The sequence below is a fragment of the Panthera uncia genome, chromosome E1, assembly GCF_023721935.1.
Source record: "Panthera uncia isolate 11264 chromosome E1, Puncia_PCG_1.0, whole genome shotgun sequence".
Taxonomy (NCBI): Eukaryota; Metazoa; Chordata; class Mammalia; order Carnivora; family Felidae; genus Panthera; species Panthera uncia.
In genome coordinates this window covers 54,131,477-54,154,347 of record NC_064814.1, presented here as the reverse complement: position 1 = coordinate 54,154,347, position 22,871 = coordinate 54,131,477, and the positions used below count along the sequence as shown (strand labels likewise).

Below are 22,871 nucleotides of genomic sequence, written 5' to 3'. Positions count from 1 at the left end.
TCTGCTCACATCAGTGATGGCCTTCTTGGCCTGCTTGTCAATTTTGACAATTTTGCTTGTCAAAATCACTACAAGGTGCTACTGCATTTGATGTCCAGGCAAGTCAGCAATGTCTTGCAAGACACAAGGCCAGTAAACACAATAATGTTAAGTGCAGAAGTACTCCTGATGAGAAACACTACATAGAACATTTTTGGATTTGGGAGTTAGCAGATATCTTTATTCAAGTTTATTCTGCATCACGGTTTTCAAAATAGTCTAAAGAGTCAATTTTGCTTTTATAAAAACTCTCTCCCTTTTTTGGTAGAAAACCTAAAAAAAGAAGACAGGAACACACACCAAAAAGTCACCTACAGTCCCTTCATTCCAAGATAACTTGCAGTTAACATTTTAGAGCACATCCTGCATCCCTTTTTTTTTTTTAATATACATACACACATATTTACAGTAATGGAGTGTTTCCATACTTTAATTCTTATCCATCACCTAACAATACACCAGCATCTGTTTGCTCTGCAGGCCTTACCTGGGTGTGGAGGAGCTGGACGCGCTCACTGGCGTCCAGGAGCTCCTGTTCTGCGATTTTCCTGCTCCTCTCCGTCTGCTCCAGGGTCGCCCGCAGCTCCTCGATCTCAGCCTGCAGCAGGTTGGCCCTGCGCTCCACCATGGCCAGCTGCTCCTTCAGGTCCTCCTGGCCCCGGAGCGCGTCGTCCAGGTGCAGCTGGGTGTCCTGTTAAGTAGAACAAAACAAAAAAAATACAACAAAACAAAAACAAAAACAAAAACAAAACCTTAGGCACTCTGAAGAGGACATGAACATTCCAGGAGATGAATTGGAAGAACATTCCAGGAGATGAATTGCCAGGAGCAGGAGATGACAGTTCTGTCATTTGAGCGTGCAAATGGTGATGTCACCGGCTTAGGTGAGAGAGAATTATCAGGAGACAGATTCTCATTCTATTTATGCCATTGACTGGTTATTTTTTCATGTGCGAGTAACTAATGTCTATCATTTACAGAGCATTTTCCATATGTTCTACCCAGTACTTGACATCTGTTATCTCGTTTGATTCTCAGAGGAACTCTATGAGATATGAGTATTTTCATTCTTATATTGTAGAAGAAGCAGCAGACGTTCTGAGAGGTTAAATAATTTGTCTAAAGTCAGGCAGCCAGTAAGTAACAAAAAGCTTCAACCTCAGGCTTATTGGTACCAAAGTCTTGCATTTTCTCTCATATCAAAGCTTATCTCTGGGCTTCTGTTTGTTCTTTTACATAATGTTCCTGTAAAAATATAATCTCTGTATATGTACATATAATATTTAATTTATATTTGGTTTTACCAGCATACTGTGAGCTACATAAATTGTTAAAAGAAAAAACTGGATTGTTTAGCACAAAGATGTTTTGCCGAATGGAAGACAGATAACTTCCCTGACTTAGCTGTTAATGTGGACCCATTTACCTTCAGGATGGCCTGGGTGTTCCTGTAGTTCCTCAGGGCCTCTGCAGCCTGGCGGTTGGCGTGGTTCAGCTGGATTTCCATTTCATTGAGATCTCCCTCCATCTTCTTCTTGACTCTCAGAGCATCGTTCCTGCTCCTGATCTCAGCATCCAAGGTGCTCTGCATCAACTCCACAACTCTGATGTGGTTTCTCTTTAGTTGATCGATCTCCTCATCCTTTTCAGTGATTTTCCTGTCGACTTCAGACTTGACTTGGTTCAACTCCAACTGAATGCGTAGGATCTTTCCCTCTTCGTGTTCAAGAGATGCCTTAACAAAACAGTGATCAATTAATAATGGAAAGTAACTTGAATATTTGGAGTATATTTCCTTGTGAGCCAAACTCTTATTAATGTCAGTTGTCTGAGTTGACAAAGTATAATACAGCAGTTCCAGGAGCCTGCTAAGTACATCATTTTTTTTGTTTATTCAGCCATAGATTATATAGCGTAGCTCTGTAATAAAGGTGCTTTGTAAAGTGTAAAGCGGTATATAAATAATATTCATAGGAGTAATAACAAAACCTATATGATTAAACTCATGGAATAAACATAAACTCTCCATGTGTTATCTTATTCAGAGAGAGAGAGAGAGAGAGAGCATGTGGGGGAGAGGGGCTGAGGGAGAGAGAGAGGATCTTAAGCAGGCTCCATGCTCAGCATGGAGCTTGACATAGGATTCGATCACATGGCTCTGGGATCATGACCTGAGCCGAAATCCAGACTCGGATGCTCAACTGACAGAGCCACCCAGGCGCCTCTCAGTCATAAACATTAAACATTAAAATGTTTATGTGTGCTATATGAATTCTTGTTGTAGAAATTCTCAGTTTAAAAACATTTGTTTTTCTGATTGCAAAGTACATGTTCACTGCAGAAAATGGGGCAATATATAAAACAAAGAAAAACCTCCTATTGTGCCCCCCACCCAGACATAACCATCTTATTGTGGTACATTTTTTCTAGTCTTTTTTCCTACTTCTATATATTTCTGCATGATGACATTATAGTGTATATTCAGATGTGTGTTGCTTTAAAAATTGTCTACCATAAATATTTCCCCATGTTAATTATGTTTAGGGTTGCATAGAATTACATCATATGGATGTTCCTTGGTTGCTTCATCTTTGTTCTTGGATTGCACATTTTTGTGTTTTTAAGATAATTTTCTTGAGATAGAGTCTCAGATATAGAATTGATGGGTCATAGTATTACATTAAAAAAATTTTTTTTTAACGTTTATTCATTTTTGAGAGACAGAGAGAGACAGAGCATGAACGGGGAAGGGGCAGAGAGAGAGGGAGACACAGAATCTGAAGCAGGCTCCAGGCTCTGAACTGTCAGCACAGAGCCTGATGCGGGGCTCGAACTCACAAACCGCAAGGTCATTACCTAAGCCAAAGTCGGACGCTCAACCAGCTGAGCCACCTAGGCGCCCCCATAGTATTACATTTTTAAGCTTTTTCTAACTATTGCCAAATTGTCCTTCATAAAGATTGTGTGCATAATAATGGATCCACTGCCTGCCTTGGGTGTATTCACCCATGTCTTTGATTCCCCCCCCCCCCCGCCCTAAACATCATAATATGTACCTCTGCTTCCTCTAAGGCAGCCTGAATATCGCATTTCTCTTGTTCCACTTGCTTCTTTATCTTCTCCAGTTCATGGATTTGCTTCCCTCCCTCAGCAATCTGCTCCGTGAGGTCAGAAATCTCCTCTGTGGGTGAATAGACCAGGGAGAGGTGGTCAGACTGGTGTGGCATGGAAGGGTCTTACCACGGCTGTCGGAAGTACAGAAGTTCAAGAGCACTCACGCTGCAAGTTCTTGTTCTCTCGCCTCAGGGTTTCCAGGTGATCCAGGGATTCCTCGTAGGCATTCTTGACCTTGAACAGCTCAGTGCCGAGAGAGCGGGACTCCTTCTGGGAGGCCTCAAGTTCAGCCTGAGTCTCCTCATACTTCTGTTTCCACTCTGCCAGGACCTGAAAAGCAGCAAATTGTCAGCCTCTGCAAGGAGACAGGGAGGCCAAGTAAAACTCTGATGAAGTTTCAGCAGGCTGGGCCACCTTGTCGAAGTTCCTCTGCTTCTTGTCCAGGGCCGCGCAGGCCGCGTTTGTTCTCTCCACGTCAAGCATGAGGTCTTCCACTTCGTTCTGGAGCCGCTGCTTTGTCTTCTCCAGGGAGGCACATTTGGCGTTCACCGCTTCTACGTGCTCCTCGGCGTCCTGCAGACGTTGGGCCAGCTTCTTCCTGAAAAGTTAGCCAAGCAATTAAGGAGAGCGGTCAAGAACAGGAGCAGGCGATCACTTCCTTGGTCCCCTTCTCAGTCCTGCTTCTGTAATGGTGCATTACGTATGGTCATCCGAACTGTGGCAGCCAGAACTGCTTTCTAGATTGTTGCTGTATGAAAAGGTCCAAAATGGTGAACAACGGAATTCAGTTCTTAGAGGCTGCTGTTAGCACTCTATTATATGGGTCTTACTGTGTAAGTGATTCAGGACTTTAAGGACTTCTGATTGAGTATGGTTGCAGAAAATGATTATCCAGGACAATTTTGTTGATTGATTTATATATCTCATCTCTTTCCAAAAAGGATTTCAGGCTAACTAGGTGTTTTACCGGGCAGAAATGTACTGAGCATATTCATTTGCTTTCTCAGCCTTTCCGTTTCATTTTATGTACTTTATCCCCAGAGAAAAATAGCTAGTTTCTTCTAATACATATTTGGAATTCTCACCAGAGAAAGAAATTGGTGGATAAATCAGAATAATTCATGCTGTTTAAGCAAAGGCAGGTTTAATTTTTCCTTCTGAATTGCCTACATTCTTGCTTCATTCCCCATAGTGTTGCCAGCTCTACATACTTAAGGTACAGAAAAGCCTTTAGCCCTGAAGTCCAAGAAGATCTATTTGAAGGTCCCCTTTGGTCTGTACACAGACTAAAGCTTTATTTTATTTAGACTAACTGTGGACATTATGTACAATTTGGTGGCCTCCAGCTATGTCTTCTTATTACAATACTTAAAAAGGTGGGCTCTGGAATCAGAATATCTGGTTCTAATCCTAGCTGTACCATTTATTAATTGTGTGCTCTTGGGTTAGTTGGTTCACCTCTCGTAGCCTCAGTTTCCTTGTCTGTAAAATAGGGATAAAACATGATGTTGCCATGGATACTAAATGAGCTGACATATGTATAGTACTTGACACATAGTGTGCAGTCAGTAAATTTCACATCTGCTGTTACCCTCATGTTATCATCATCAACATCATCATAGTGTTGCTGGGAGTTGTTGAGTTGTGCAGCTAGGAAACCATGTCGTTTTCTTCCCCCAGCGTTCACAGCACATACTTGGCCTCCTCCAGCTCCTCTGTGCGCTGGATGGCGTCTGTCTCGTATTTGGTCCTCCACTGGGCCACCTCGCTGTTGGCCTTGGACAGTGCCCTCTGCAGCTCGGCCTTGCCCTCCTGCTCCTCCTCGTACTGTTCCCGCAGCAGGTCACAGTCGTGGCGGGAGGACTGCAGGGCGTGGGCCAGCGCGTTCTTGGCCTGTGGAAGTACCATTTCAGTGACTTAAAATCGTTTATTCAGTGCTACATAGTTCACATACCCAGAGGAGAACCTAACTTGACGTGTTTAGATTTGCTTAGCTGAGAAGACCTTTGGTAAAACTCACTTTTGTTTCTTCCTCCAGCTGATGTTTCAGCTCCTCAATCTGTTGTGTAGATGCTTGTTTGTTCCTTGAAAGCTGAGAGACCAAAGCCTCTTTCTCATCTAATTGTCGGGAATATTCACCTAAGAACAAGAAAAGTAGATGAATTTGTTAATGGCATAAAAATAAGCTCAAGCTTTCTTATGTATCTGTATATATTTATATACGTGTATCAAATATATACTTTATCTGCTTCTAACTATGAGTATAGCACTGGTTAGAACTGGAGTTAAGCAGCAGAAATGCCACAGGAGTATAACAAACTACTCTGCTCATTCTTCCTTTGTATTCTTTCTGACCTGCTCAGCAGATTCCAACAGTTCGTTTATTCCCCTCTAAAATGGGAGAGAGTAATGCTGTTTATTCAGAACCCCTGGAATCACTTAAAAAAAATTTTTTTTAATGTTTATTTATTTTGAGAGAGAGAGAGTGCTAGCAGGGGAGGGCCAGAGAGAGAGAGAGGGAGAGAAAGAATCCCAAGAAAGCTCTACACTGCCAGCATAGAGCCTGACACGGTGCTGGAACTCATGAACCAGGAGATCATGACCTGAGTCGAAATCAAGTGTCGGACGCTTAACTGACTGAGCCACCCAGGCGCCCCACCTCTGGGATCACTTTTATTTAGTACGTAGTTTCAGGGCTCAGGAAAAGTCCCCCACCTGCTTCTGTCTGCAGACGCGCTCTCTGAGCCGTCAGGTCATTGATCAGCCGCTGCTGCTCCTCTTCCTTGGTCTTAAGTTCACTCACCTGGTCTTCTAGAGTGCGGCACATCTTTTCCAGGTTCCCCTATAGGACATGTGTCAGTGAAAGGTGAGACATTGAATGCAGTAAAAAAAAAAAAAAAAAAAGATTCTTCAAACAAAGGTTTTTTTAATGTTTATTATTTTGAGAGAGAGAGAGACAGAGCGTGGACAGGGGAAGGCCATAGATAGAGGGAGACACAGACTCCAAAGCAGGATCCAGGCTCTGAGCTGTCAGCACAGGGCCTGACATAGGTCTTGAACTCATGAACTGTGAGATCTTGACCTGAGCCAAAGTCAGATGCTTAACCGACTGAGCCACCCAGGTGCCCCTAAAACTTGATTCTTAAAATATTTTTAGAGTGAATAAATTCAAGTCAAGTGTGAGTAGAAAGTTATGGCACCAACTTTATGGGACAGGCTAGGATTCAAATATGATGAGTGTGGAAATGTCCTTGAAGTGGTCATCGTTGGAGCCTGTTCATTTATCCCACTGATACTGATGCTTGCTTAATGTGGATTTTGCAATAGTCTTAAGGGGTCATAACTAAGTACTGACAAAAATGAAGTAGAAGGGAATATATTAGAATGTTAGGAAATATTAGTGTTGTAAGCTGCCAGCAAACAATGTTTAATGACAGAACAATGAGTGTTGTTACAGGTTATTAATTACCATCATTTGTAGGTGGTATTTGGTACCTTGGCCTTGGAGATGGTTTCCATGTTACTGGCCAGGTCGTCGATCTCCATCTTCAACTCGCTCTTCTCCTTCTCCAGCTTCTGCTTGACCCTCTGTAGGTTGTCTATCTGCTCCCCCAGCTCGGCCACGCTGTCCGCGTGCTTCTTCCTCAGGGTGGCCGCCGTGGCTTCGTGCTGCAGGGTGGCCTCCTCCAGGTCCCTGCGCATCTTCTGGAACTCGGCCTCCCGCTTCTTGTTCATCTCGATCTGGGCGGAAGTGGCCCCGCCGGCTTCTTCCAGCCGCTCGCTGATCTCCTCCAGTTCCCGGGAGAGGTCTGAGCGCTGCTTCTCTGCTTTGGCCCGGGAGGCCCTCTCTGCCTCGATTTCCTCCTCCAGCTCCTCGATGCGGGCCTGAGGGTGACACACCAACGTTAACATAAACTCTTCTCAATCTCAGGGGTTTTGGGGGTACAGAAACAAATGGAGGCTAGATGATTCACCTGCAGCTCTTTGATTTTCTTTTGTAGTTGAATTTCTACTGCCTGCTCATCTTCAATTTTACTTAGCAAATTACTGATTTCAAATTCTTTCCTTCAGACAAAAGAATGAGACATATTAGTACTCCTAGGAATTGAAAGATGATACCACACAGGATGTTTTTCTGGAGTTCCTACTTTTTGAGTCTCTCATCAAGTTGCTGTTTCTCATTTTCTACATCCATTGTGGATTCTTGGGCTAATTTTAGGTCTCCCTCCAGTTTCCTCTTTGCTCTTTCTAGATCCATGCGGAGTTTCTTTTCTTGCTCTAATGACCCTTCAAGCTAATGAGAAAGGAAAGTATGTTAAACATTGAAAGTGTATTTAAAAATATCCTTCACATGGATATCAGAACCACACTTACGTCATCTACTTGCTGCTCGAGCTTGGTTTTAGCTTTGCTCAGCGTGTTGACCTTGTCCTCTTCTGCCTGTAGGTCATCCAGGGTCTGCTGGTGGGCCTCCTGGAGGGCCTTCCTCTCCTTGGTCAGCTTAGCGATGGTTTCGTCCAGGCCTGCCATCTCTTCCGTGAGGTTTTTCACCTTGAAAAATTAAAGAAGAAATGGTATCTGCTCTAAAGCAGGTTTACTAGGCTGGTGGAACCTCGATATGGCAGAACAGAGTGTGATTCGTACCTTGTTCTCTGTGGCATGCTTCTCCTTTTCAACCTTGGCCAGGGTCAGCTCAAGGTCATCGATGTCTTTCTTGAGCTCTGAACACTCGTCCTCCAGTTTCCTCTTCTTGGCCGTCAGCTCGGCGTTGATCTCCTCCTCATCCTCAGCTCTCTCAGTCACCTCCTTGATCTTGGCCTCCAGCTGGATTTTGTTCTTAATGAGTTGCTCACACCTTTCCTCTGCATCAGCCAAGGCATCAGCTTCCTGTAGAGGGATTCATTAAGATATTTAGAAAACTTGTTACTGATTTTGAACTTGTTCTTTGCACAAAGTAGTAGTGTTTGTTGAATTCTGGTGACTCTTTCAGTATGAATGTAAATTAAACTTAATTGAACATTATTACATGGCTTAGAGAGATGCAGCTAATTAAAAGTGAGACTATAGATTTAGAAGCAAATTAACCTGAAAAATGATTGTATTGAAGCATTGACTACACAGTAGTGTCTAGAAGAGTGATAGGCCAATGGAAGCCTGAGCTCTTGTCTCAGTATTGCCTCCGTATGGATGAACTCAGGCAAATTGCTTTAGTTCTATTGTTCTCACTTTTCTCATAGGGAGTTGAGGGAGTGGGAATAAATGACCACTAGGAACACTTTAGCTATAATATTCAAAGATTGTGACTTAGATTGGTTAAATTTGGTTTTGATTATTCTCTGCTCACCTCAAACAGCTAGTTGCTGGACTGGATTTAGAAAGGAAAAGAAAAAGAACTTAAACAGTTTTATGCCTATGAATACCTTTCCATGCACCATTTGTCACACACTCCCAACCTTCCTGATAGTCCCTAACAGTGCTGTAATTGTCCACAATTTTCGTTAAATTTTTTTTTTCAACGTTTTTTATTTATTTTTGGGACAGAGAGAGACAGAGCATGAACGGGGGAGGGGCAGAGAGAGAGGGAGACACAGAATCGGAAACAGGCTCCAGGCTCTGAGCCGTCAGTCCAGAGCCCGACGCGGGGCTCGAACCCACAGACCGCGAGATCGTGACCTGGCTGAAGTCGGACGCTTAACCGACTGCGCCACCCAGGCGCCCCTATTGTCCACAATTTTCATTTCCATTGTACGGAACACCTATTAGTCTCAATGTGAATTTTAGAATATACAAGAACATGCAATTTTGAGGCACTATATAGCTCCACACATTTTTTTATGAGTGACTAAGGGTCTCAAAAATCAGCTCAGCCTTATTAGATTACTCTAGCCCAGGGAATTTCTTTAACTTCTCACTCAGTGCTGGTTTTGTTCATATCTTACGTTTTTTAGTTTAAACACCTAAGTGGATGATAATGGGGACTTCCCAGCGTTCCTTTGCTGTTATTTTTAATGGTGATGCACTCGATAAATATTTATTCACTGATGATAATAACTGTGAAGAGAGGTTAAGATGGAGAGGCTTTTGATCTTGTGCTTTTGGGAAAAGGTAACCTTCATGTAAGCGAAGTTATCAGAAAGAAAAGCTGAAAATAGCTTAACGATTTTAGGTTTCTTCATGACATTGGTGGGCTTTAGGTCCAAGGAAATGGGAAGTTACATTTGGTCAGAGCCCAGAACTGTCCCCCACCCTGATTACAACTCTTCCCTGAGATAATAAACGGAAGTCTAAAGACTCGGGGTCTCTATCGAAGGAAGAATCGCAGAGGGTACTTGGCTCTATTTTAGACTACGGTTACTCAGTTCAGGTAACTGCAAACAGGTTTATTGAACTAAATCTCAGTAGGGATGGAGAGAAATAAGAGTAATGATTTTTCTTTCATTTCAATACAATATCCTACACTGCGTTCGGAAAATAGGATGATCCTTGTGAGGCTGGGATGAAGCCTGCAGGGCAAGTGGGTAAAATATTGACTGAGTTTTCGCTTTAAACTGCTTCCTTTGTGGCTGTTAAAATTGTGATGTTATTGAACACGTGCTTTAGTCTTCCCTTTTCCATTTGTAATTTGGAAGTCATTGTGCTGTGTCTTCCTCACAGGACTATTGAAAGGTAAGCGAAATGCTAAAAAAAGTAACTTGAGATTTTCTGTTTCAAGATGAGGTTATTTGTGGGGCGCCTGGGTGGCTCAGTAGGTTAAGCGTCTGACTTCAGCTCAGGTCATGATCTCATGGCTCGTGGGCTCTGTGCTGACAGCTCAGATTCTGGGGCCTGCTTCAGATTCTCTGTCTCCCTTTCTCTGTCCCTCGCCTTCTCACACTCCGTCTCTGTCTCTCTCTCTCAAAAATAAATAAAAACATTAAAAAAAAAAAAGATGAAGCTATTTGTAAATCCAAAATATCTATGCCTTCCAGAAACGCTTCCATAACGTGGTGTATCCCAAATACACAGTACTCACGGATTGAACCTGAAGCTGCAGGTCATTTTTCTCTTTCAAGAGAGTGACCATCTTTTCCTCCAGTTCCTTCCTCTTCGCCTCTGACTTGGCGAGTTCGTCTTTGGTTTTCTGAAACTCCTCCTTCATGGTGGCCATCTCCTTCTCGGTCTCCGCGCTCTTGAGAAGGGGCTTGATCTTGAAGAAGAGTTTCATCCAGGGCCAGTGCTTGACGTTCATGAAGGCGCGGACGTTGTACTGGATGCAGAAGAGGGCTTCTCTGAAATGACGTGAAAATATCAGTGTAGATTGATCCGTCAGAGGCAGCGTCACTGTTGTTATTTTGTATTTTCCACACAAATACCCCTCGTAATGATCCCGTATGTAGAGATGATTTATACGCAGGCTTTATATACACACACACACTCCTGCTGGTTCCCCGTCTAACCACTTTGCTAATGTATACTGCTCATACCAAATAATCCTGTGTTCTTTTTAAAAGCAATTTTTTAATGTTTATTTTTGAGAGCATGAGAGACAGAGTGTGAGCAGGGGAGGAGCAGAGAGATAGGGAGACACAGAATCCGAAGCAGGCTGCAGGCTCTGAGCTGTCAGCACAGAGCCCGACGTGGGGCTCGAACTCACAAACTGTGAGATCATGACTTGAGGGAAGTTGGACGCTTAACCAACTGAGCCACCCAGGCACCCCTAATTCTGTGTTTTTAAGACCTGACCACGCTAGCAAAGGAGCTGACCTTAAAGTGGGAATACTTTGCAGGTATGAGCAACACATACCAATTTAAGATAATTTGGATATACAGTCTTAGTGATTTGGGAGTGGGCGTGGCAGTTGTAAGCTGAGTGTGCCGCTTAGCTGCTGGCACACAGATGTGAGCTGTAAGATGGCATAGGGTGCTTTCTGTGTTTCCCCGCTGTGTGAACTTCTGATGTAGCCTGTCTTTCTTGAAGCCTTTCCTCTTATTTTGTTTACCACTGAATTATCCACTCATCAACTTTTGTTAGCTTCTTCAGACAATGTACTGATGTTTCTCAAATTCTTTTAAATGCCTCTCATTCTTAGTTGTCTAAATTGTTAATTTCTGCAGGGGATTTAGTATGCATTGAGCACTCAAATTTGTTTTACTTAAATAAAATTTTAAATAGTAATAAAAGACACCCCTTCTGCAGACTGTAGCAATAGACAAAACAAGGTTTGACTACCTTGTAGCAATGTGTAGGCCTCTTTATTATTAAAATGTAAATTCTGTTTCTGTATAGGTGCAAATTACAAGAACCATGACTCTGAGAAGGCAAATACCATGCAGAAGCCATAATGTAGACACATGGGAAAGGCTTGGGAACACTTACAGTGCAAATCCAAATAAGCACAGATGAGCAAAATGTGTGTGTGGTGGGGGGGGGGGGGTCGTAGGGAGCACAGTAGTGCTGGGTAGAGCAAGCTGGACGAGGTTTATTGGAGAAAGAAGTGCATGTTCTGAATTGGTAAGTAGGGAAATTAGGATGAGGGGAAAAGGCTGGGGCAAACATGAAAACAGACAAGTGAATTGTCTAGCCTGGCTGGAAAAGGCTGTGTGGCTGGGGATGACGGATGTAGTGGGGAATAGAGACAGCCTTGATGGCCACGCAGGGAAACTTGGATTTGACGTGAAATGGGAGGCACAGACTGAGATACGGCCTGATGAAAATGGTGCTTATTGCCGAGTATTCTGGCAGGTCTATGTGAGGTGGATGGAAAAGGAGAAATTGGAAGGAGTCCCAAATGTGAGGGGTTAAGCAAAGGCTGATGTGTTGTAGGAGTGAGTTCTGAACTGTGTGAGAAGCACGTATCAGCCACAAAATGAAAGTTAATGAAGAAAGAACACTGAGTAATAGTCCCCAAGGGATCTTACAGTTCTGATAATCTGCACAACTTTTACCTCCTTTGCAACATCTTCTGATATTCTACCCTCATTAGGAATCCCCTGCAGACAGCTTGAGTTCTTGTTATAATCTGGGCCAACTTTTCGTCTCTCATTTCTTCCAGAAGACCCAGAAGGCCAGCTTTGAAGAACACCTGGAGGAAAAGTGAATCCCATGTCATCTCTATAGTACAGAAGATGCAGAAATGGTGAAGGGAATGGGTCAGGTATGCATAGATAACAGCTATACCTTGGTATGCCCAAATTTATATTGGGTGTGATCAATATCAATAGAGGCGAGAAGTTTCTCAGAAGCCTTCTTGCTGTCGATGAACTGTCCTTCTGGAATAGCACTTGCGTTTAAAACTTTGTATCTGTTCAGTGAAACAAAGAAAAGAATTATTAGGGAGGTGTGATTATATGTGGAAACTGAGACACCAAAAAGAAGCATTAACAAAAATCAGATAAAAAGTAAAAGTAGAAAATCCACATGTCGTTTTAAGTTCCAACAGTAAAACAATGTGATTTTTCTTTTGCCTAATGCATGCCTCCTTCCTGTTTGTAAGAAATACCACCCCTTTGAACTGTTCTCCTGCCCTGCTACCACAGGACTATATTATTTGACTTCTTAATTTTACAGTATTCACTGAGTAGGGTACATGAGACACAGGATACATGAGACACAGAGGACAACAGTTAAGGTGACAGAATGGTCTGCAGCATGCAGTGAAATACAAACAAAGAGAGACAGGCCTTTGTTTAAAATCCCCATATAAGATTCTGCTGGGGAATCCCTTCCTGCAGATGCGGATGCCTTCCAGCACTCCGTTACACCTCAGCTGGTGCAGGACAAGTTCATGCTCCATGGCCCCTACAAATAGAAGAGTACTTAGTTTTGGGTAGTCCATTTTCAAACTTGTGCCTGTTTGATTATTTCATGCTCTTATATCTTACCAGGAGTTTTGGTTTCATTGGGAATGATACACCGTACAAAATGAGGGTGTGTGCTCCTCAGATTGGTCATCAGTTTATTTAAATTTTCCTAGAAAACCAGACAGAAGGAAGTTCTTGATGAGGAAGTTTTATTTCAGAGTGCTTTTTTTGGTAATTGTTTGGACTAAACCTAGACACTCTCTTAACTGTTAGGTATTAGCCTATGAGGCTTCGATTGCTCTGTATTTTAAACGTCTCAAGAGCTCTAGCCTGCCAAATAACCACCAGGTCAAAGTGCTGGGAAGAATGCAGCTCTGTAAAGGTATTCATTTATAACATCTAGGGTCTGCCTTATAAACAAGCTGCAAATCCAGTAGCCTTGATGCATAGGAATTGTTCTCAACTGGGAATCAGAAGACAAAAGACTGTGGTCTCGTTCTGCCAGCTAATGAGCTGCTTGACTTCTGTAAAATCCCTTTCGGCTCTCTGGGCATTAATCTGAAGAGTTGAGATTACCTCTAAGGCCTCTTCCGTCTGTCTCAGTGCTGGTAATTTTCACAGTAGTAGTTTACAGTGGTAACCTAGGTTAGCCATTCCTTCCTCAAGTTTATTATTCCCTGGGACCTGTGACTTCTTGTTTTGTATTGTTTTGTCGTTTTTTTGAAGAGTCTAAAATCCTGAGACTATATAACCTTGTTTAGGTGGATTTCGGGTGCATAGGAAGAATGATCCACAGTCTGAAGCATCTGGAAGGACTTATTCCAGAAGTTGAATAACTTTATGACCGATGATGATGTTTTACTCAACTATAGGAAACTCATATGTAAATATTTCTTAGGTATACTCTGAGAAGGCAGAGTGGCTTTTTCTTTGTCTTTCATGTCTCATTTAACTATTCAGAAATAAAATAATTACTGTGAGCTTCTAATCTTGAAGATACATACAAGGATGAGTTGATGAAGCAAGAGCCTCCATGAGATAATGCAATTTGATAGAAAAAGGACAGGCTGGTTTTACTGTTTCAGTCATGGATTATATCCTCATTTTAGTTTTAAGAGGAATGAGACTTAGCCATACAGATTCTGACAAAGCAGCCATTAATCCAGACATTTCACACACGTCCCTTTGGAGGCGACAGTTTTTAAGCTACCTAACAAAATCACATTATTTGTAGTAAAATTGTTGTTATTTTAATCTCAAGATATATTTTCTAAGCTTAATCATCCATATATCACTAGGCTTGGCTTTAGATGATTTCCAGCCATTACAAAAAATTCAATCCACCTCGGAGGATGAAGATGTGTTTTGGTGGAGGGATGTCCTAAAGAGTGTATCTCTGGTTCCTTCTCAAACAGGAACTCGGGAGCATCTCAAAGGGCAACATTAGTAGAATAAAGATACGGCTTCCCTAGGGACAGCCTTGAAGTTCAGCTATGCTTCTTTAGAAATCAGCCTGATTATGTAATAAGTAAGCTTCTAAGGATGTTTTGGCATTCCTCAATACATCAGATGATCATAATGAGGGATAATGGGTAAAGCATCTGACCCTGTAAGAGTGGTTTTGCTTTGGTTCTACCATGATAAGAGAATATTAGAACATTCTATTCTGTTCTAATTTATTTCAAACCCTGTAATTATGATAATTCATAGAAACTTAATAGGATTTTGAGGAGCACCTGGGTGGCTCAGTCAGTTAAGGTCCGACTTCAGCTCAGGTCATGATTTCACAGTTGGTGAGTTCAAGCCCCACATTGAGCTCTGTGCTGACAGCTCAGAGTCTGGCGCCTGCTTTGGATTTGGATTCTGTGTCTCCCTCTCTCTCTGCCCCTCCTCCACTTGCTCTCCCTCTCTCTCTCTTTCTTTCTCTCTTTCTCTCAAAAAAAAAAAAACCATTAAAAAAAAGAAAATAGGATTTTGGGATGGACTTTGTACTTTACCCTGAAGAGGGCTGACACAGTCTGGAAAGAGGAGCCCTTCTTCTTAGCACCTTTCTTTGTACCACTGTCTGAGGTAGAAAGAAAAACCCATCAATTAAAGTAGAATCCTAGAGGCTGGAATGTTGTATGGACATTCTGGGGGAATAGGTTTAATATAGATGGAAGGCACAGAAAGTACCTGCTTCAGCACTGGCATATGTGGAAAAGAGACTGGCCAGAGTCTTCATTGCGGACTTTTGGTACAGCCCAACCACGGTGTCATTCAGGGGGTCCTTGTTCTTGTCCAGCCAGCCGGCAATGTTGTAGTCCACGGTGCCGGCGTAGTGGATCAGCGAGAAGTGGGCCTCGGCCCTGCCCTTGACCACCTTGGGCTTTTGGAAGTTGGCGGACTTGCCCAGGTGCTGGTCATACAGCTTGTTCTTGAAGGAGGTGTCCGTGGCCTTGGGGAACATGCACTCCTCCTCCAGGATGGAGAAGATGCCCAGTGGCTGGATTCAGAAAGGTGGATATTAGTGTCAACCTGCCTTCTCTCAAAAGATACAGACATGGTGACTTTATTTGATTAAATTATTAGAACTGCCAATTAAAAAATATGTAAAATAAAATAGGGTCATAGCTCACAAAGAAGTCCTTTTGTTATCACTAGAATGATGTTTCCACCATTCCTTGCCATATTCAATCCAAAGCAACATTTTCAGTTAAAAGAATAGCTGAATTCAGACTCCAAATGTCAGCAGAGCATGTCTGGGCAGTTTGTTAAAATCTTCTGTATCATTACACTTTTTGCCTATTGAGTGAATTAATCTGCTGTCATTGTTTTATTTTGCTACGAAAAGGACTTACTGACTTAGAGTGATGTTTCCTTTAGGTGCAGTAATTAATAGTAAAAATAACCCAAACCTTATTTAAGACATTTTCTGTATTTAATCTCCTTAAAGATAGATTATGGAAAAGCATAAGTAATTGGACTTCTTGACCTGTGAACAGATTACCTTTCATACAGGCCTTAGCTGGGTTACATGTGTACTAATTTTTATCTAGAAAAAAGACTTATTTTTGCTGCTGACACCTGGGATCGTAGCAGGGATAGATTGAGGACTAATGAGGTACTTCTGGTAGCAGAGCACATCACCTCAGTTGAGTTCTCAGAGCTGCTTAAAAACCGGGTTGCGTTGCTGTTAGAACCAAACCGTTCAGGACACGGCAAAACTAAACACTGATCCTTCTCATGTAAAAGTTGAAAAGAGGGAGTTCGTTCTAAAGAGGAATTCTGATATCCATCTATTTAGATCACAGTGATACTTTCTAGAATTGCTTCAGACACTTGGGAGGGTTGTCCTTGCAGTCAGCCTTTCTTAACAAGTCAAGCGAACCTTCTCGATGAGCTCAATGCAGGCAGCCAGGTCCATCCCAAAGTCGATGAACGTCCACTCGATGCCCTCCTTCTTGTACTCCTCCTGCTCCAGCACGAACATGTGGTGGTTGAAGAACTGTTGCAGCTTCTCGTTGGTGAAGTTGATGCACAGCTGCTCCAGGCTGTTGAACTAGGGCGTTGCAAACACCAAAGAGCTCAAGTGAGTTTGGGAAACCCAGGGGGAATTCGGCAGAGCAGACACGAAGCGGAGGGGCCTTAACAGGGCCGCTTACTCCAACAACTCACATCAAAGATCTCAAAGCCGGCGATGTCCAGGACCCCGATGAAGTACTGTCTGGGCTGCTTGGTGTCCAGCTGCTGGTTGATGCGGGTGACCATCCACAGGAACATCTTCTCGTAGACGGCCTTGGCCAGGGCGCCCACTGCGTTGTATACCTTCGTGGACAGAGTAACGATTGTTGCCGTTACCAAAGACGTGTTGAGAAGGCTGGGGATGTGTGTGATTCATTGAGGCCGTTCACTTACCTGCTGCACAGTCTGGCCTTTGGTGACATACTCGTTGCCGACCTTGACCCTGGGGTAGCAGAGGGCTTTGAGCAGGTCAGCAGAGTTCAGACTCTGGAGGTAGGCTGCCTTGTCAGCAACTGCAGAGACACAATTCAAGAAATGTTGTTTAATAGCAGATATCCTCTTTAAGCTAATTTTCTATTTTCATCTAATTAATTTTCTTTACTCTTTATAAAAAAAAAAGCTTTAAGTAATTATGTAGAGGGTCAGATGAGGCTTTCTGTACCTGAGAGCATGTACTCGCTAATAAATAGTCGGCTATACTGGACTTTGGTGATTTATTGCAAGTAGCTTTTGAGAAATTCATCAACAGTGAACATATGTCCAGTGTTTATTGTGACACTTTATGTAAGGCAAAAGCCGTTGTCTCTGCCCTTAAGGCAGACACATCAGGTGTAGTTGGAAGGAGAAGATAAATCCATCTTAATATTTACCGTTAGAGAGGGATAAAAGTGTGACTGTTTGGATCCTCATTTCAGTTTTGCTCCTCCCAACTTAAATCCACTTGTTCAGTTTCACTCTCTGAATATGAGGGTATTAAATTTCACCATGTGACCCCTACAGGGTCTCTTTCTAAAATTGTGTCAGTGACTATAATGTAAATGCCATATGTCAGGTGCAGAGTAACTGCTGAAAAGTTTAGGAGGAGGGAGAAAATATGTCAAGCTGAAGTGGTCAGGAAAGGCTTCAGGGGACAAATAACTTCAGCTTCCTTGGTAGGTCCTGTATGTTCCACACGTGGAATATATGATTTTTTTCTTTCTCAGTTTTTTTATATTAATCTTACTGCCTAGACTGTGTATGGGTTTATATGCAGACAGCACACACATGCATACAGATGTCTAGGGACATCCTTCAGCCCCAGCCCCATGTTTGGGCAGATCCCGTATAGCCAGCCACCAGTTTACCCAGCTAGTGCTGAAATAGGCTGATAAGCCACCATTGCCAAGGCAGAGCAGAAGCACTGCGCCGTCTCATTCTCTCATGATCTGGCCCCAGGTTGTGCTCTCAGATATCTCTTGATAAGTGCCTATAAGGGTTCATTTTCACTTGTTTGGGCTGCTTAGAAATGATGGCGATACAGAGACATGAGGAAGGAATGGGGGCGAGGAAAGCATGCCGTGTGTGTAAATACATATGTGCCCGTCAGAAGTCCAGTTGTGATGAAGTTGTGAGTTTAGAATAGCCCCCCTCCCCCCCCCACCATATTCTTTAATTCAGGCCCAGAAGGAGATTCATCTGGTACCTTCCGTGCCATCTGGCTCGGCCTGCTCCTCACGCTGCTTTTGCTTGAACTTCATGTTCCCATAATGCATCACGGCCCCTGTGAGCTTGTAGATGGAAACTTTCTCTTCAGGAGTAAAGCCCAGGATGTCAATGGCACTCTGGCAGGAGAAAGGACAGAGGTGAGGGCAGAAGAAACTAACTTATTTTGGAGAATTTATACTGTGTCCTAAGGTAACCACACCTATAGTGGGCTGTTCACACACATAATGCATTTTTTTACAGTGTGTGTGTGTGTGTGTGTGTGTGTGTGTGTGTGTGTGTGTGAATGAATGAGTATGAGTGTGAGTGTGTGTGAGTGACTTACATCTGTGGCCATCAGCTCCTCTTGGTCATCAATGCTGGGGACTGTGATCTCCCCTTGACTGACGAAGGCATAGTCATAAGGGTTGGTGGTGATCAGGAGCATTTCTGGGTACACAGAAGTCAGGGTATACATTTTACACTAGAAGTTGTTAATAAAAATACTAATGTTCATCTGTGAATTTAAGTTATTTCTTACCAATCAGATCTGGTTTCTTATTGGAAGTGATCTGATAAAAAATATGGTAGCTTCTTTCTGCCTTCAGCTGGAAAGTAACTCTAGACTTTTCTAGAAGATCTGGAAATAGAAGTAGATATTTAGAAAAAAAATCAATGCTGCTGAAATATTAAATGAACCTTGGTGTCTTTACTAAAATTGGGAACATTGTATTTGGCTCCATTGAGATTTCTACCTGATGGTCAATCCTTTTGGTGTTACATATAAGAATTCCAAATACATATGGCAACTGCCCAAGTTTCTCACCATTTAAGAGCAGACACTGAAGCATGTCTGCTCTAGTAAAAGTAAACTTTTAATATGGGAGACCCATGACTTCTGTATTATAATTGATCTGTAATATTCCCCTCCTTTCTCAGGGAGACTTTGTGGTGAGTGGCTCCTTAGAAACACCTACCAAAGCTCAGATCAAGAGCAAGTCACAGAGAAGCGTTGTAAACCTATAGGTAACTCATAGGAACCTGTAAGTAGTCCTAGTGTTTGTCCTAGAAAAAATGTCAGAGTTGCTCTGTGGCAGGAATTTCAGAATGTGCTCCGGAACCATCAGTCTGCATCGAGGTAGATGGGGCATGCGGTGGATTATGTCTAAGTCTGGCCATTAGCTCATGGGCAACACTGGCAGCAGGCTCAGTGCACACCAGGTGTTGCTGAATATGCCTGCGAAGGAAGTCACCTGTCCCTCTGTTTTGATTTTCAGTGGTCCTATTACTCACATGTTTCAATATCTGCAGAAGCCAGCTTCCCTGTAGTACCAAAATGAATTCTAATGAATTTACCCTTGAAAAGAGAAAGATTACTTAGTATTAAAAAGTTGAAGGGCACAGAATGATGCAATCGAAATGATAATTCACACATGCTTTCTCGGGCACCTAAGGGCTGAGAAGAGCCTTCTGTGACCAAGAGACTCACAAAGCGAGAGGAGTTGTCGTTCCTCACGGTCTTGGCGTTGCCAAAGGCCTCCAGTAGGGGGTTGGCGCTGATGATTTGATCTTCCAGAGTCCCCTGCAAAGGCAAGCACGGTCCTCACCTCCAGGGCTCCAGACTTCCTGAGAGCCCTGACATCTTGAGTCTGACCCCAGACCCACCTGCATTTTGCCAGCTTCCTCCTTCTTCTTCTCCCCTGTGACCGCAATTGTTGCAAAGTACTGGATGACACGCTTGGTGTTCACGGTCTTCCCCGCCCCGGATTCGCCGCTGCCAACACAGTGACCAGAGATGAGAACAGAACTACTACAACTCACGTTGTCTATATCTAAGACAATCACCACAAACCAGAGGAGGAAAAAGTCACGTACGTGATCAGGATGGACTGGTTCTCACGATCTGTGAAAGAGAAATCAAGACCATCAGTTAAAAAACGAAAACAAGAACAAGAACATTCAATATAAAGATTATTGAATCCATTTAGATCAAACACAGCTTATTCTTTTTAACATGTTGAAGATGTCACCTATGAATGTAGTTTTCTAGTTAGCCCTCAAATAGCTCTTGGCTCTTGGAGTAAAATTTGTGAAAATTTGTGAAAATAAGAGGCAAGCTATCATCTGTTTCCTTTTGTATTTTATTTTATTTATTTATTTTTTAATGTTTATTTTTGAGAGAGAGAGCACGTGTACACGTGTGCATGAGCTGGGGAGGGGCAGAGAGAGACGGAGACACAAAATCCTAAGCCGGATTCATGATGTCAGTGCAGAGCCCAGTGCAGGGCTCGAACTCACAAACCGTGAGATGGTGACCTGAGCCGAAATCAAGAGTCGGACACGTAATCCACTGAGCCACCCAGTTTCCCTTTTTTTGTATTTTATTAATTTAAAAACCTTTGTGATTAGAAATTTCAGATACCAAGTAGAGACAATAATATAAAGAGCCCCCTGAGTTCCCATCATACAGCTTCGACAATTATTGTCACTTAGCCAATTTTATATCCTCTGTACTCCCATTCCATCCTCCCTGGATTGTTTTAAAGAAAATCCCAGGCATCATGTAATTTTATTGATAAATATTTTAGTACGGATTATAGAATTTTGAAGTCATAATGGATCTTAGAAATTACTTAGGCCAACTCTTTTATTTAACAGATAAAACAGCTGAGACCCAGAGAGGAATAAATGACTTTTCTAATAACAATTACATAGCTTATTAAGCTCAAAGATATTCAGGTCTTCTGTCTTGCAGTGTATATATTTTTCTACTACCTAGCCTCCTCCCAACTCTTGATAGGACTCAGTTGACTGCTGGTAACACTATCGGGAAGGGATCTGGAATTATAAATGTGTTCATTTAGTCTTATGTTCCCTTTAATTTTATGTACATTTCAAAATAATAAAAACAGAAATTGTCACTAGTTATATGCTGATATGTTGGATCTATACCAATTTTCTGATTTGTTAAATATCGAATTTTGTACTCATGGATTATAGATTTGAGTGAATTCTCAAAAAACCTATTAGGGAAACAGATACAAATCTGCCTGTTATTTAGATGTGGATGTAGACTTTAGGGATCTTCAGAGTTCTACTCAGAGATGTAGATACGGATTTTAGAACATACTCAAATTGATTTTTTTCCCAATAGCAGAAAAATTATAAAAGATCATATCACATCTCATGGGAGCACAGATAAGAAAACAAAGTTCGAGGCTGTCTTGGCAATGCTAAAATAACATTAACCAGGTCAAATGCCATGGTTTTGCATGGTTTTATATGCGAATCACGTTTGGGAGCCATGAGTAATCTTGGATTTGGAGCAGCTCCAAAGTTTGGGGAGTGGAGACCTTGGTGGGGGTGGGGGTGTACATAGCAGGGTCAGTGCAGCTGCTGAGTATTAAAACCTCCAAAATGAGCCAGCCTTTGGATCATTTCTGGAAGGTAGTTAACTTCTGTTGACAACCAAAGAACAGTTTCCTGGCATGAAATCCTTGTAGAATTGCTGGCCAATTTGTCATGGAAGATTCCTATTTTATTCCTTTCTCCTCTCTTGTCTCCTTTAATAGACAGCTTAACAACAAGTGCAGCAAAAACAAACAAACAAATAAAAACCAAAAGAGAATAAAACCCTCTCAGTTTCCAAAATCCTTTGGAACAACAGGAAACTCAGGAATTTCGAATATTTCCAAAGGCAATACATTTGGTGTGTGAAGATAAAAGGTTTTAATGCTGTACTTGGGCCTATACTGTGTATCAAAGCTGTTTGTTTATGCTTTGATAAGACAGAAATAACACACTTTGATATGATTTCAAGAATATTGTCAGAGGAAGAGGTATTTTTATTTTCTTCCATTCTAATAGGAAATGCTTCAAAATCATCAGGAAGAGGGGCGCCTGGGTGGTGCAGTCGGTTAAGCGTCCGACTTCAGCCAGGTCACGATCTCGCGGTCCGTGAGTTCGAGCCCCGCGTCAGGCTCTGGGCTGATGGCTCAGAGCCTGGAGCCTGTTTCCGATTCTGTGTCTCCCTCTCTCTCTGCCCCTCCCCCGTTCATGCTCTGTCTCTCTCTGTCCCAAAAATAAATAAAAAACGTTGAAAAAAAAAATTAAAAAAAGAAATCATCAGGAAGAAAGTGGTAGCTCTTTCTTTTTTCTTTTTTTTTTTTTTATTTATTTTTGGGACAGAGAGAGACAGAGCATGAACGGGGGAGGGGCAGAGAGAGAGGGAGACACAGAATCGGAAACAGGCTCCAGGCTCCGAGCCATCAGCCCAGAGCCCGACGCGGGGCTCGAACTCACGGACCGCGAGATCGTGACCTGGCTGAAGTCGGACGCTTAACCGACTGCGCCACCCAGGCGCCCCATGGTAGCTCTTTCTTTACACGTGTCCTACCCCCAAGGCTGGCAATATTAGCTGTGTCATTTAAAGATAAAGACAAGAATTTGCAAAGCTTTCCAGCTATTAGCTGGTAACTACTTTTCTTGATTGCTGTGGATGTGTTTATTTTATTTATTTATTTATTTATTTATTTATTTATTTATTTATTTTAACATTTATTTTTGAGAGAGAAAGAGAATATGAGCAGGGGAGGGGCAGAGAGAGAGGGGGAGACACAGAACCGGAAGCAGGCTCCAGACTCTGAGCTGTCAGCACAGAGCCTGACATGGGGCTTGAACTCACAAACTGTGAGATCATGACCTGAGCCGAAATCAAGAGTCGGACATAACCAACTGAGCCACCCAGGCACCCC

The 22,871-nt window shown here is 42.6% G+C and overlaps 1 protein-coding gene and 1 long non-coding RNA gene across 2 annotated transcripts in view; one reads left to right on the top strand and one right to left on the bottom strand.

Annotated features, from left to right (window-relative positions):
* LOC125926989 (uncharacterized) overlaps nucleotides 1-22,871 on the top strand; it is a 78,895-nt gene that overhangs the window by 11,846 nt on the left and 44,178 nt on the right. The window contains exon 2 of the long non-coding RNA XR_007459209.1: nucleotides 12,186-12,287. This is a non-coding gene — a long non-coding RNA (uncharacterized LOC125926989). The remainder of the gene's footprint in view (nucleotides 1-12,185; nucleotides 12,288-22,871) is intronic.
* Nucleotides 1-22,871, bottom strand: part of LOC125926988 (myosin-8) — a 28,141-nt gene that overhangs the window by 2,936 nt on the left and 2,334 nt on the right. Inside the window, exons 4-33 of the mRNA XM_049636943.1 lie at nucleotides 19,993-20,020; nucleotides 19,783-19,891; nucleotides 19,607-19,699; nucleotides 19,411-19,474; nucleotides 18,659-18,757; nucleotides 18,464-18,567; nucleotides 18,119-18,257; nucleotides 16,831-16,949; nucleotides 16,591-16,740; nucleotides 16,304-16,474; nucleotides 15,109-15,418; nucleotides 14,931-14,998; nucleotides 13,015-13,102; nucleotides 12,814-12,931; nucleotides 12,311-12,434; nucleotides 12,079-12,215; nucleotides 10,166-10,421; nucleotides 7,798-8,040; nucleotides 7,528-7,704; nucleotides 7,302-7,447; nucleotides 7,128-7,218; nucleotides 6,649-7,038; nucleotides 5,869-5,995; nucleotides 5,174-5,292; nucleotides 4,850-5,046; nucleotides 3,568-3,751; nucleotides 3,318-3,483; nucleotides 3,096-3,220; nucleotides 1,466-1,774; nucleotides 527-730 (exon numbers count right to left, since the gene is read on the bottom strand). Of these exons, the coding sequence (XP_049492900.1) occupies nucleotides 527-730; nucleotides 1,466-1,774; nucleotides 3,096-3,220; nucleotides 3,318-3,483; nucleotides 3,568-3,751; nucleotides 4,850-5,046; nucleotides 5,174-5,292; nucleotides 5,869-5,995; nucleotides 6,649-7,038; nucleotides 7,128-7,218; nucleotides 7,302-7,447; nucleotides 7,528-7,704; nucleotides 7,798-8,040; nucleotides 10,166-10,421; nucleotides 12,079-12,215; nucleotides 12,311-12,434; nucleotides 12,814-12,931; nucleotides 13,015-13,102; nucleotides 14,931-14,998; nucleotides 15,109-15,418; nucleotides 16,304-16,474; nucleotides 16,591-16,740; nucleotides 16,831-16,949; nucleotides 18,119-18,257; nucleotides 18,464-18,567; nucleotides 18,659-18,757; nucleotides 19,411-19,474; nucleotides 19,607-19,699; nucleotides 19,783-19,891; nucleotides 19,993-20,020 (4,655 nt within the window). The remainder of the gene's footprint in view (nucleotides 1-526; nucleotides 731-1,465; nucleotides 1,775-3,095; nucleotides 3,221-3,317; nucleotides 3,484-3,567; nucleotides 3,752-4,849; nucleotides 5,047-5,173; nucleotides 5,293-5,868; nucleotides 5,996-6,648; nucleotides 7,039-7,127; nucleotides 7,219-7,301; nucleotides 7,448-7,527; nucleotides 7,705-7,797; nucleotides 8,041-10,165; nucleotides 10,422-12,078; nucleotides 12,216-12,310; nucleotides 12,435-12,813; nucleotides 12,932-13,014; nucleotides 13,103-14,930; nucleotides 14,999-15,108; nucleotides 15,419-16,303; nucleotides 16,475-16,590; nucleotides 16,741-16,830; nucleotides 16,950-18,118; nucleotides 18,258-18,463; nucleotides 18,568-18,658; nucleotides 18,758-19,410; nucleotides 19,475-19,606; nucleotides 19,700-19,782; nucleotides 19,892-19,992; nucleotides 20,021-22,871) is intronic.